Below are 13,620 nucleotides of genomic sequence, written 5' to 3'. Positions count from 1 at the left end.
TACTATTAAGCATTTTCCTTAATATACATATAGGAAGTGGATTAAATGTCTATAAATGGAAATTTTTTTCTTTCTTCTCCCGTACCTTCAAGTACAGGACAAACAAGTAGAACATACGAACATAGAAACAGAAGTAGACCATGAGCCATGGAGCTAACTCCACATTCAATAAGATCATGGCTGATATGTATTTCAAATTTTACATTCCCATCTACTGATAACCTTTGATTCTGTTGCTTAACAAGAATCTGTCTAACCTTTTAAAATATTTAATTATTCCACTTTCACCACCTGAGTCAGAGTTCCAAAGTTGCACAATTATCATATCTGCCCTGAAAGGGCAACCTTAGTTCTTAAAAATTGTTCCCTGCCCCATCTACCTGGTTCTGGACTGACCCAGAAGAGAAAACATCATTTCCACATCCACTTTGTCAAGGGCATACAGGATTATATATTTCAATCAAGTCATCCCTCATTCTTGTAACTTGCAGTGAAACCAAGCTGAGCCTGTGCAATCTATCTTATAAGACAACCTGCTCATTCCAGGTAACCACCTCAGTAAACTACCTCTAATGCATTTACATCCTAGAGGTTGTATTTCACAAGGACCAGGACAGTGGAATAGGCTGAAAATGCCATGTGAAGTAGAAACTTTGACTGAAGCTATAGTGGCTAAGAGTAAAGCCATGATAGTCTTATCAGACTGTTCGGATTTGAGAGAGATGACATGGGTACTTTAATCTGAGGGTCATCACACTTAAGGCAAAGGAAGAGATTGAGAAGACAGTCCTTCATCGTAACCTCAACTGGCGCAGGAATTAAACTTTTGAGCTTATATAACTTAGACACAAGTAAAAATGAGAGATCGGTGATGTGAATTGCAAAAGAAGTTAGGAAAAAAAATGATAAAGTTCATTTGGTCTCTGAATTTTTTTATGATGCTTTTGCATCACTTTGCATCACAAACCTAGCTGGCCAGCCAAGTGAGCAAACGGACCTAGTGGCCACGCTTCCTCCATTTTTTTTTTTTTGCAAGTAAATTCCACATTGCTGAAACTTTTGAAATGGTTTCTTCTCCTCCATTGGGACTTGACTATATTTGGATCCGTGGCCTATATTGACCCACTCGCTAGAGGGATTGGCCTGATCATCTGATGGAATTAGTGATGAGTGTTCAGACTTTCACCGGCGTTGGGTGTGTAGAAATCAAGGGAGCTAAAACCATTATACAAGATATTTGCGAGGGGAGTTTCCTCTTTCAATTGACAGAGGTAAAATGCCTGGAACTGTGCATGAGTACCCCCTGGCACTGACAGGCTTTTGTCAATTTTGGCTAGATACCCTACCCTTGAAATTTATTTTAGGATGCACTCTCAATTACAGGCATGAGTTTGAAAGTAATGAGCAACAGAAGCTATTTTGTGAAAGCCTCACAGTAAACTTGCTGAAAACTCATCTTCTCCCCATGTAAACTACCACTGCCTCGCATGCTATCACCCTAGTTATTAACTAGCACTTGCCCATTGTTGATCCCTTCTGCATGAAAGAATTGTCAATACACTGAATTTAATGCATTTGGGAATGATTGGCCACTTCTAATCCATTCAGCAAACTCGCACAAAAACAAAATGCATTCGGAGACCAAATGAACTTTATCATTTTTGATAAGTACCTTCACAATTCACATAATGATTTCTCATTTTTAATTGTCACAATATAGTTATGTAAACTTATAAAAACAATTGAAAGGCTTTGAATTTATTTTAAATAATTCTAAACTAAGACTTCACTTTGTCACTACAGACTGATGGGCCTTAAGATGTTTTCCTTCCACTATTGACATCATAAGGGCCTGGCCTTGGCATTTCTACAAATCCCTGCTGGTTTATTTCACTGATTTATTGTGTCCCTGCAGCCAGGACAGGAGGATGAAGCAACCATGGCTGACAAGGGAATTCAGGGACCACACAAAAGCAAAAAATGAAGCTTATAATGCGGCGAAGGGTAGTGGGAAACCTACAAAGACCAACAGAGGACAGCGATAAAAGAAAGGAGGAGGGGGAAGATTAAATATGAGGGTAAGCTAGTCAGGACTATAACAAATTGCAAACGTTTCTTTAGATATATAGAAGGGCAAGAGAGGCAAAAGTGGACATCAGGCCACTGGAGAAGTCGTAGTGGGGAACTGAATAAGTACTTTGCACAGTCTTCACGGCAGAAGACATTAGTAATATCTCAAATTCAAGAACGTTGAAGAGTATGCCATTGCCAAGGAGAAGGTGCTAGAAAAACTGAATGGCCTGAAGCTGGATAAACCACCTGGATCAAATGGGCTACACCCCAGAGTTTTGAAGGAGGTAGCTGAAGAGATAGTGTAGGCTTTAGTGGTGATCTTTCAGGAATTACTTGAGTCAGGAAGGGTCCTAGAAGACTGGAAAATCGCTAATGTGACCCCCGGTTTAAGAAGGGAATAAGGCAAAGATGGGAAATTATAGGCCGATTAACCAGACCTTGGTCATTTTGTAAGATTCTGGAGTATGTTGTGAAGGATGAGATTTCTGATTACTTGGAAGCACGTAGTAGAATAGTGCAAGGTCAGCATGGTTTCATCAGGGGGAGGTCCTGCCTGACAAATTTGTTAGAATTCTTGGAGGTAATGAGCAGGTTAGATCAAGGAGAGCCAATGGATGTTATCTATCTGGACTTCCAGAAGACCTTTTGATAAGGTGTTGCACAGAAGGCTGCTGAGTAAGATCAGGATCCATGCTGTAGAGGCAAGGTACTAGCATGGATAGAAGATTGGCTGTCTGGCAGAAGTCAGTGTGTGGAGAAAAGGGTCCTTCTCAGGATGGCAGGTGACCAATGGTATTCCACAAGGGTCAGTTTTGAGATCACAGTTTTTCATTTAATACCCTAATAGTCTGGATGAAGGACCTGAATGCATTATGGCTAAGTATTCAGATGGTACTAAGACCGGTAGAGGGACAGGTAGCATTGAGGAGGCAGGGAGGCTGCAGAAAGATCTAGGAGTGGGCGAAAAAGTGGCAGATAGAATGCAACGTGGGAAAGCGTGAGGTCATGCGTTTTGGTAAGAGGAATAGTGGCATGGACTGTATTCTAAATGGGGAGAAAATTCTGAAATCTGAAGTGCAAAGAAACTTGAGTCCTAGTCCAGGTTTCTCTTGCAGCTTGAGTCGGTAGTTAGGGAGGCAAATACAATGTTGTCATTCATCTTTAGAGGACTAGAATATAAAAGCAGGAATGTACTTATTTATAAAGTTGTGGTCAGACCGCATTTAGTATAATGTGAGTGTGTTTGGGCCCCATACCTCTGAAACGACGTACTGGTCCTGGAGTGGGTCCAGAGGAACTTTACAAGAATGATCCTAGGAATGAAAGGCTTAACATATCAGGAGTGTTTGAGGACTCTGAGACTATACTTGATGAAGTTGAGAAAGAGGGGATGGGGGGTGTGGGGGTGGGGGTGGGATGGAATCTCATTGAAACTTACAGAATACTGTACAGCTGGACAAAGTGGAGGTTGGGAAGATGTTTCTATTGGCAAGAGAGATGAGGACCAGAGGGCACAGCTTTAGAGTAAAGAGAATACCCTTTAGAAAGGAGATGAGGAGAAACTTCTTCAGCCAGAGAGTGGTGAATCTGTGGCATTCATTGCCACAGAAGGCTGTGGAGGCTAGGTCATTGAGCATATTTAAAACAGAGATAGGTTCTTGATTGTCAAGGGAGTCTAAGGTTATGGGAAATAGCAGGAGAATGCAGTTGAAAAATCTTATCAACCATGATTGAATGATGGAGCAAACTCGATGGGCCGAATGGCCTAAGTTCTGCTGCTATGTCTTATGGTCTTGAGTCTTAAGGCTTCATCACAAAACGTTAAGCTGGATTTTGAAGTTCCCATCAGGTTCTCTCTGACCTTTTTCTGATCCAAGACAGTCCAAACTTTTCCAGCATTTCTTTAGTAAAGCCCCTCATCATTAATAGCATCCTAGTGAACCTTCTCTGCACCTAATGAGGTCTAACCTGTGATTTTAAAGTTTTAACATTCTCTTTTTGCCTTTGTACTCTACTCTTATATTTGAAAACCGAAGTAAACCATTAGTTTTTCAACCATCTTATAAATTTTTCCTGTCACCTTTTAAAGATGTATATTTTCTCCTCCTTTGGTTTATACATACATCTTTATCCCTGAAAAGTCCTGTCACTCTTCGTGGACCTGATGGTTCCAGTGGTTTCTTTCTATATTGTAATGACTGATTGTTTGGGATAAAATTAATTTATTATGGATTATTTTCCAGGCAGCCCATAAAATACTGTCAGAATATGGGAATCTAGAACTTCAAATGTTGTCTGTACTTGCCCAGGAGGGTAGCATTTGGAAGAGCTCTGTACTTGAAAGCATTTTCTTCCAGCAGCCAATGGAGCAGGAGAAAGGTAGGATATCTGTCAAATAAGATTACTGCTAATCTTAGTATACACTATGCTTTCTCTAAATTGTTCATTGTGATGTAGTTTACTTGGTTAAAAGCAGTTAGCTTGCCATCAAATAGTTTACTTCTGACAGCTCGCTTTGTAGTACTTGTGTGTTTTTGTTTTGAGAGTTTTGCACTTATGAAGTCAAGAAAATAAAATGCTTTTTGTTTTAATCATCCAGAATTTGAAATTGAGTGTTTGCAAATAAAGTACGTGTATCTTGAGAAGTTTATGTGCAGGCATTACAGAATAATTTATTGACTTTTGTTACAATTGGATTGAACTATGAAGAGTAAAGAAATCTTGCTACAATTGTGCATGGCCTTTGTGAGGTAAAACATGGAGTATCTGTGAGGGTAGATTATGTATTTCCAAGAATCTAGACGTGAGAGGGGTAATCTCGTTAAAACACATGGAATGAATGAAAACTGGCCTACAATGTTAGTTTAATTTCATTCCGTTACATGTTCATAAGAAAAATGAAGCATTTGGCTAATTAAAAATGCTAGTCAGAATTTGAAAATTGAAGAGAATTTCCAAAAGGATGTTTGCATGGAATTACATTGAACGTGTAGAAATAGACCATTTCACCCAGCTGACATATATATGTATGACCCTCATCCAATCCTTGTGTAATAATACCATCAGCACACACTTCTAATCCTCTGTCTCCCTTGTACTTTTATTGAATTTCCCTTCAAATGAGATGTGATCCCATCACTGTCAAGTCACTCAGCATTCTTTTATTTGTAGAAATTATCCTCAATGTTGCCTATCAGTTCTGATTATTATCTAGTTCAACATAGCTTTCATATTTTTAAAATCAAACCATATTGGTTATTTCAGCCTTAAACTCAATCCAATTTTCCTAGGAATAGCGATTCACTGTCCTAAATTTTTATGTTCCATAGATTCTCATTTGCCAAGTAGGATGTACCTTTCCAAATCGTATCACCAGACTTACCATATTAAAATTATTCTGTTACTTGCAAGTGTGTGATATGAGTTTAATAAAATTTCTATTTGTCACTCTTTCAATATTTACACAGTAATTTGTCATTCATTCATTTAGACCTTGTTATTGGAACTACAACCTCAAATGTGTTGATACAAATGGTGAACAGTGTTCCTCGGGCTGATTCTTGTTGAGGGTCACTTTCCACCTTTTGCCAGTCTAAATAATTGCCTGTCACCTCTACTTTGTGTCCATTCTATTTGTTCACTGATTCCACATGTTCTGTCTTAAGTGATGAATCTGCTATGTTGTATTTTCTTGGAGACCTTTTTAAACATGTAAATATATAGTATCTGCTCTAGTACTCTTGCTAATCCTTTACTGGATCCTTTGAAGTCACAAAAGTTTGGTCAAACCTTTTGAAATTCTTTGCACTGGCTCTAGTTAATATTGTGTTCTACAGTTTATTTTAATATATGTAAACACAAGCTTTCTGAATTCAAAGATTTGTACCTGTAATATTCATGAGCATGTGACTCTATTATGCTACTGCCCCTCAACATTAGGGACCTGGGTTCAATTCTATGATTGGGCGTTTGTGTGGATTTCTGCTGGCTGCTCTGGTTTCCTCCCACAGTCCAAAGATGTGCAAGTTGGGTGGATTGACCATGCTAGATTGCCCATAGTGTTCAGAGATGTGCAGGCTAGGTGGGTTAGCCATTAGAAATGCAAGGATAGGGAGCAGAACAGGTCTGGGTGGGATGCTATTTGGAGTGCCGGTGTGGACCCATTGGGCCGAATGACCTGTTTCCACAGTGGGGATTCTATGATTCTATCCTACCTTTTGCTATGCTAAATGGATTTATATCAATTCTGATCACTTCTCATGCCATGTAGAACACTAATTACTGAGGCAAAGTTTGTGAATATTCCTGTCACTTCTGATTCAGAATAGTCAACATGGCTTTGTGCGTGGGAAATCATGTCTCAAGTTTTTTGAAGAAGTAACAAAGAAGATTGAGGGTATGGCAGTAGATGTGACCTATATGGACTTCAGTAAGGCGCTCGACAAGGTTCTTCATCGGGAGACTGATTAGCAAGGTTAGATCTCATGAAATACAGGGAGAACTAGCCATTTGGATACAGAACTGGCTCAAAGGTAGAAGACAGAGGGTGGTGGTGGAGGGTTGTTTTTCACACTGGCCTATGACCAGTGGATGGCACAGTGGTTAGCACTGCTGCCTCACAGTGCCTCAATTCCCGCCTCGGGTATGGACTGTATGGAGTTTGCACATTCTCCCTATGTCTGCGTGGGTTTTCTCCGGGTGCTCTGGTTTCCTCCTACAGTCCAAAAACGTGCAGGTTAGGTGAATTGACCACACTAAATTGCCTGTAGTGTTAGGTGTAGGGGACTGGGTCTGGGTGGGTGTGCTTTGGCGTGTCGGTGTGGACTTATAGGGCTGAAGGGCCTGTTTCCACACTAAGTAATCTAATCTAAAAGAGTGCCATAAGGATCGGTGCTGGGCCCTCTACTTTTTGTCATTTACATAAATGATTTGGATGCGAGCATAAGAGGTACAGTTAGTAAGTTTGCAGATGACGCCAAAATTGGAGGTGTAGTGGACAGTGAAGAGGATTACCTAAGATTACAACAGGATCTGGACCAGATGGGCCGGTGGGCTGAGAAGTGGCAGATGGAGTTTAATTCAGATAAATGCGAGGTGCTGCATTTTAGGAAAGCAAATCTTAGCAGGACTTATACACTTAATGGTAAGATCCTAGGGAATGTTGCTGAACAAAGAGATCTTGGAGTGCAAGTTCATAGCTCCTTAAAAGTGGAGTTGTGGGTAGATCGGATAGCGAAGAAGGCGTTTGGTATGCTTTCCTTTATTGGCCAGAGTATTGAGTACAGGAGTTGGGAGGTCATGTTGCGGCTGTACAGGACATAGGTTAGGCCACTGTTGGAATATTGTGTGCAATTCTGGTCTCCTTCCTATCAAAGATGTTGTGAAACTTGAAAGCGTTCAGAAAAGATTTACAAGAATGTTGCCAAGGTTGGAGGATCTGAGCTACAGGGAGAGGGCTGGGGCTGTTTTCCGTGGAGTGTCGGAGGCTGAGGGGTGACCACCTAGAGGTTTACAAAATTGAGGGGCATGGATAGGATAAATAGACAAAGTCTTTTCCCTGGGGTCGGGGAGTCCAGAGCTAGAGGGCATAGGTTTAGGGGTGAGAGGGGAAAGATATAAGAGAGATCTGAGGGGCAACTTTTTCACGCAGAGGGTGGTATGTGTATGGAATGAGCTGCCAGAGAATGTGGTGGAGGCTGGTACAATTGCAACATTTCAGAGGCATTTGGATGGGTATATGAATAGGAAGGGTGTGGAGGGATATGGTCCAGGTGGGACTAGATTGGGTTGGAATATCTGGTTAACGTGGATGGGTTGGACCGAAGGGTCTGTTTCCATGCTGTACAACTCTGACTCTAGAGATGATCTTGCACACCCCTTTGTGATGGATCTAACTTGATTTTGCTTTTGTTAATGTACTTTTTAAACTGAGTTAATTTCATAATTCTTTATTATTTTTAACCTTTTAGTGCTGACTCTTGCCATTTCTTTTGTTTATATATATATTATGAACTTTCTTAGTTTTGGTTTTACCCTTTTATTCCTTAATTAACTGTTTCATTATCACCTAGTTTGTCCTTGCTTTTGTGGAGAATATAATGGTCATGGACACACTGTTCTTTAAGACGTTTGCTGTCTAATCTGCCTTTTCTTCCCCTCTGGTTATTCTGCCTCTTTCATTCACTCGACTTTGCTTTTTTAACCAATTGATTTATTTTTATTTGTTTTCCCTTCAATCAGACTTAAACCTGATTATGTTGTGATCACAATTACCTAAATAATCTCCTTCTCTTGCCTGTCTCTTGCTGTAGTTCATTTTTTAACAGTGATTCCCTACTTAGTTACTGGCTGAGAAGAGCCCTGACAAATGGTGAAAGCTCAATTTACATTTTCCTTTTACCCCTTTTTGTCTTGCTAGTTTATTTCGGGTAATTGAACACATCCTGTCAATTATTCTGTCATCTTTGCATTGATCTACTTGCTTATTGGTTCCTATTTGCTAAGGGATCTGTAGAATACAGATATGCTACAACAGTGAATACATTTCATTACTTGTTTAGTGGAGGCAGTGACATAGTGATTGTCATTGAAATAGTAATAGAACATAGAATATAGGAAAGTACAGCATAGAACAGGCCCTTTGGCCTACGATGTTGTGCCGCGGATTATTTCTAATCTAAAATAGAATAACCTAACCTATGCCCCCCTCGATTCACTGCTGTCAATGCATGAACTCTCTGCATGAAGAACCTACCTCTGACGTCTCCTCTATACCCCCCTCCTCATAACTTCAAACTATGACCCCCTCATGCTAGTCAATCCTGCCCTGGGGAAAAGTGTCTGGCTATTGACTCTATCCATGCTTCTCATTATCTTGTATACCTCAATAAAGTTCCTCCTCTCCAGTGAGAAAAGTCCGCACTTAGTCAACCTCTCTTCATAAAACAAGCCCTCCAGTCCAGGCAGCATCCTGGTAAACCTTCTTTGCACCCTCTCCAGAGCTTCAGTATCTTTCCTGTAATAGGGCAAACAGAACTGAATATAATATTCCAAGCGTGGTCTCACCAGGGTCTTGTAGAGCTGCAGCAAAACTTCACAGCTCTTAAACTTGATCCTCCTGTTAATGAAAGCTAAAACACCATATGCTTTCTTAAAAACCTATCCACATGGATGGCAACTTTGAGGGATCTATGCATTTGAACACCAAGATCCCTCTGTTCCTTCACACTGCCAAGAATCCTGTCTTTCATCCTGTATTCAGCATTCAAGTTCGACCTTTCAAAATGCATCACTTTGCATTTTTCCAGGTTGAATTCCATCTGCCATTTCTCAGCCCAGATCTGCATCCTGTCTATATCGCGTTGCAACCTGCAATAGCCTTCTATACTATCATCGGCAAATTTACGAACCCACCCCTCAACCTCCCTCATTCAAGTCATTTATAAAAGCTACAAAGAGCAGAGGCCCAAGAACAGAGCCCTACGGGACACCGCTCACCTCCAGGCAGAATACTTTCCATCTACAACCACTTTCTGCTTTCTGTCAGCCAACCAATTCTGAATCCAGATAGCCAAATCCCCCTGTATCCCATGCCTCCTGACTTTATGAATGAGCCTACCAGGAGGAACCTTATCAGATGCCTTGCTGAAGTCCATAAACACCACATCCACTGCTCGACCTTCGTCAACCTGTCTCGTCACCTCAAAGAACTCAATAAGATTTGTGAGGCACGACCTGCCCCTCAAAGCCATGCTGACTGCCTTTTTTTTTAAACAAATATATTTATTAGCAAAACAAAAATGTAAAGTTATTGAAAATATAACAAATACCAGTGAAATTTAAAAAACGCAACTTACAATACAATACTGCCTACTAACTACTAACCTACCCTATAATACAAAACAAAACCAAACACTGTGCAAAGCAACACCAATAAGTAAGTAAGTGACTAATAAATCAAAAAAAAACAACGGAAGAACACACAAGAACACAAAATAACAATGCTCAGCACAAAGCTCCCAGACAAAAACGGGAGGGTTGTATATATACCCATATTAACTCAGGAGTCTCCCCCGCCCCAGGCCCAGGGCTTAGCAAACCTAACCATCCTGGTTAAGATAGCAGGCAGATCTATGTCCAAATAACTCAACAAGGGCTGCCATGGAATTTAAAAAAGATGTGTTGTGTGATGCACCATATTTGTGAAGTAATGTAATGCTTTTAAACAACACTGGCTCACACTTTCCCAGTAGGTAGCAGGCTTCAGAGTACCAGGACCTGCTTGTTCTTGGTGTGGAGCTGGCTGAACTCAGCATGGGCTGTAGTGCAGATCTCAGCATTTAAATTAACAAAGGGGAATGCTAATCAGGATTCATCAGGACCAGAGTATCTCTGTGTGCATGTCGATACATATACATGTGCACAAAGACCCAAAAACAGCCTATCGATACTCACTGGCCTCACACTCAATAGCATTCATTTAAAATTGGAAACTTGTCTTTGGAACTGTAGCAGTCAGCACCTTCATGAGAGATGAGGAAGAAATAAATCTGTGCTGAGGGATGAAGAGCAAAGAGTGAAACTGCCTTGGGATACAACCAAGCTGAGCTCCTCATTCTGTGTTTAGCATGCTCATTCATCAGTGACAGATATAGTAATCAGACAGCTCGATTACGTAAAACACTGGGAACCATCAAGTAAAGGAAGGTTTATACATTCATGGTTGAGTCACACAATCTACAGAAAGATGAGCTCAGTCTGGTCAACTATCACCCTGACCTCTATCCTCCATTTACTTTAACAAGTTACTGTTTAGACATGGTACTCAGCCACAAGTCTTCTCTATTCTTGTCCAAAGAGTATCATCGTCTTAAGAGTGAAATTAATAAATTATCTGAAACCTGGATTTGTCTGCTTCAGTGAAGATAAAAGGTCTACGAGACAAGGAATCAAAAAAAGACCTTGCATTTATAAAGTCATAGAGTGCAGAAAAGGCCCTTCGGCCCATCAAATCTGCTTCAACACAACTACTGCTAAAAGTGCGCTGATCCCAATTTCCTGCACTTGTTCCATATTCTTGAATGTTATGATATTTTAAGAGCTCATCCAAACATTTTTTTTAAAGATTGTAAGGTTTCCAGCCTCCACTACCTTCCCACGCAATGCATTCCAGATTCCCATCTCCCTCTGAGTGCAAAATGTTTTTCTCAAATCCCCTCCGAATCTCCTGCCCCTTAGCACAAAACTACGCCCCCTTGTGATTGACCTCTCAACTAAGGAAACAGCTGTGCCCTACACACTCCTGACTTACTTATCACCACTAAATCTTCACAGCATCTCAAAGTGTTTTCCTCTTGTGTGATGAGTGAACAAAGATGGAATTCATCATCAGGATGAAGAAGGACATAGTTGATTCTGGAACTAGAGTCCTGAACCGAAAGTAAGGATACTATGATGGTATGAGGCACAGGTTGGCTGTGACTGATTGGGGAAGGTTACTTAAAAGGGTGACAGTGGAAATTCAATGGTAAACATTCAAACAGCATATTGGCAAAATACAATGGTTCATTCCTGACTGGTGCAAAAGTAAAATGGGAAAGATAGCCAAACCATGACTTACAAGGGAAATTAGAGACAAAAAAGAAGCATACAAATTGGCCAGAAAATAAATCAGACCTGACGAGTGGGAGTAGTTTAAGATTCAGCCAAGGAGGACAAAGGGATTGAATAAGAAAAGGAAAATAGAATACAAGCGTAAGCTTGTAGGGAACATAAAAACTGAATAAAAGTTTCTATAGATGTGTGAAGAGAACAAAAATCAGTGAAGAAACCAGTGGGATTCTTAAAGGAAGAAACAAGGGAAGTTATAATGGGATACAAAGAAATGGCTGACTAACTAAATACATACTTTAGTTCTGCATATACAAATAACATACCAGAAATGTTGGGGAACACAGGTTTAGTGAGAGGGTGGAACTGAAGGAAATCAGCATGGTGGAGAAATTGTGCTGGGGAAACTAAAGGCCAATAAATTCCCAGGGCTTGATAATCAACATCCCAAAGTACTTAGGGAAGTGGCCTTAGAAATTGTGGATATATTGGCGGTCATTTTCCAAGATTCTTTAGATTGTGGAACAGTTCCTACAGATTAGAGAGTAGCTCATGTAACCCCTCTAGTTAAGGAGGGAGATAGAGAGAATACAAAACTATAGAGCAGTCTGCCTAAAAATTGTGGTGAAAATTGTCGAGTTGATTGGAAAAGATTTAATGGCAAAGGACTTTAAAACAATGGCAAGTCCAGACAGAGTCAGCATGGATTTACTGAAGGGAGGTCATGCTGACAAATCTACTGCAATTCTTCAAGGATGCAACTCGTAGAGTTAGTGAGATGGAGCCAGTGGATGTACTTTATTTGGGCTTCAAAAAGGCTTTTGTCAAAGTCCGACACAAGAAAGTATTGTGTATAATTAAAGTGCATGGGAATGGAGAGTAGCGTATTGAAATGGATAAAAAATAATGGTTGGCAGACAGGAAACAGAGTAGGAATGATTATTTTCCAAATGGCAAACAGTGACTAGTGGTGTGCAGGGATCTGTGCTAAGACCCCAGCTTTTATCACATGTCTTACTGATTTAGATGTGGAAACTAAAGGTAATATCTCCAAACTTGCGGATAGCTCAAAGCTGGTGGGAAGGTAAACTGTAAGGAGGATACAGAGATGCTTCAGTGTGATTTGGACAAGTCGAATGAGTGGGCAGATGTCTGGCAGATGCAGTAAAATTGGATAAATATGAGGTTACCATTTTGGTAGCAAAAACAGGAAGGCAGATTATGATCTTAACAGCTACAAATTGAGGGGAAAACGTGCAAGGAGTCCTGGGTGCTCTCATACATACATACATGCAAGTGGAGCAGACAGTAAAGAAGACAAATGGCAATGTTGGCATATGCTTATAAATACCATAAATAGTATGCTCATAGTGAGAGGATTTGAGTACAGGAGCAGAGATGACTTACTGCGATTATAAAGAGCCTTGGTGAGACCACATCTGAAATATTGTGGGCAGGTTTGGTCTCCCTATCAGAGGAAGGTCATTTTTGCCACAGAGGGAGTGCAGTGAAAGTTTACCAGTCTAATTCCTGGGATGGCAGGATTTATGTATGAGGAGAGGGTGAATTAGTTAGGATTATATTCGTTGGGAGATCATATCCCACTGGGTGGGATATTAAAGGGTGCAGGGAGCGAGAGGGAAAGAGAGGTTAGACTGGGTAGGATATTAAAGGGTGCAGGGAGTGAGGCAGAAATTAGACTAGACTGGCAATCTAATTTGAAGATTTCTGGATTAATCATCAAACACTGTGGAGGTGAGGATAATTCCTGCTTGAAGAAGCTTGTGGAGAGGTAAAGAGTAAGATGCCAGAGAGTACCTTGCTACTGGAAGTCCTGGATGTAAGTTTGCTCACTGAGCTGGAAGGTTTGTTTTCAGACGTTTCATCACCATCCTGGCTAACATCATCAATGAGCCTCCAGTGACCCACTTTCTATTT

The 13,620-nt window shown here is 40.6% G+C and overlaps 1 protein-coding gene across 2 annotated transcripts in view; it reads left to right on the top strand.

The window, feature by feature from the left end:
• LOC122552938 (zinc finger protein 292-like) overlaps positions 1-13,620 on the top strand; it is a 193,982-nt gene that overhangs the window by 118,262 nt on the left and 62,100 nt on the right. The window contains exon 4 of one of the 2 annotated variants that reach the window (XM_043696213.1): positions 4,317-4,452. The exons of the other annotated variant lie outside the window; for it this stretch is intronic. Within the exon in view, the coding sequence (XP_043552148.1) occupies positions 4,317-4,452 (136 nt within the window). The remainder of the gene's footprint in view (positions 1-4,316; positions 4,453-13,620) is intronic. 2 annotated transcript variants of the gene reach the window in all.

The sequence above is a fragment of the Chiloscyllium plagiosum genome, chromosome 9 (assembly GCF_004010195.1).
Source record: "Chiloscyllium plagiosum isolate BGI_BamShark_2017 chromosome 9, ASM401019v2, whole genome shotgun sequence".
Classification (NCBI taxonomy): Eukaryota; Metazoa; Chordata; class Chondrichthyes; order Orectolobiformes; family Hemiscylliidae; genus Chiloscyllium; species Chiloscyllium plagiosum.
This window is presented reverse-complemented; position numbering and strand designations above follow the sequence as displayed.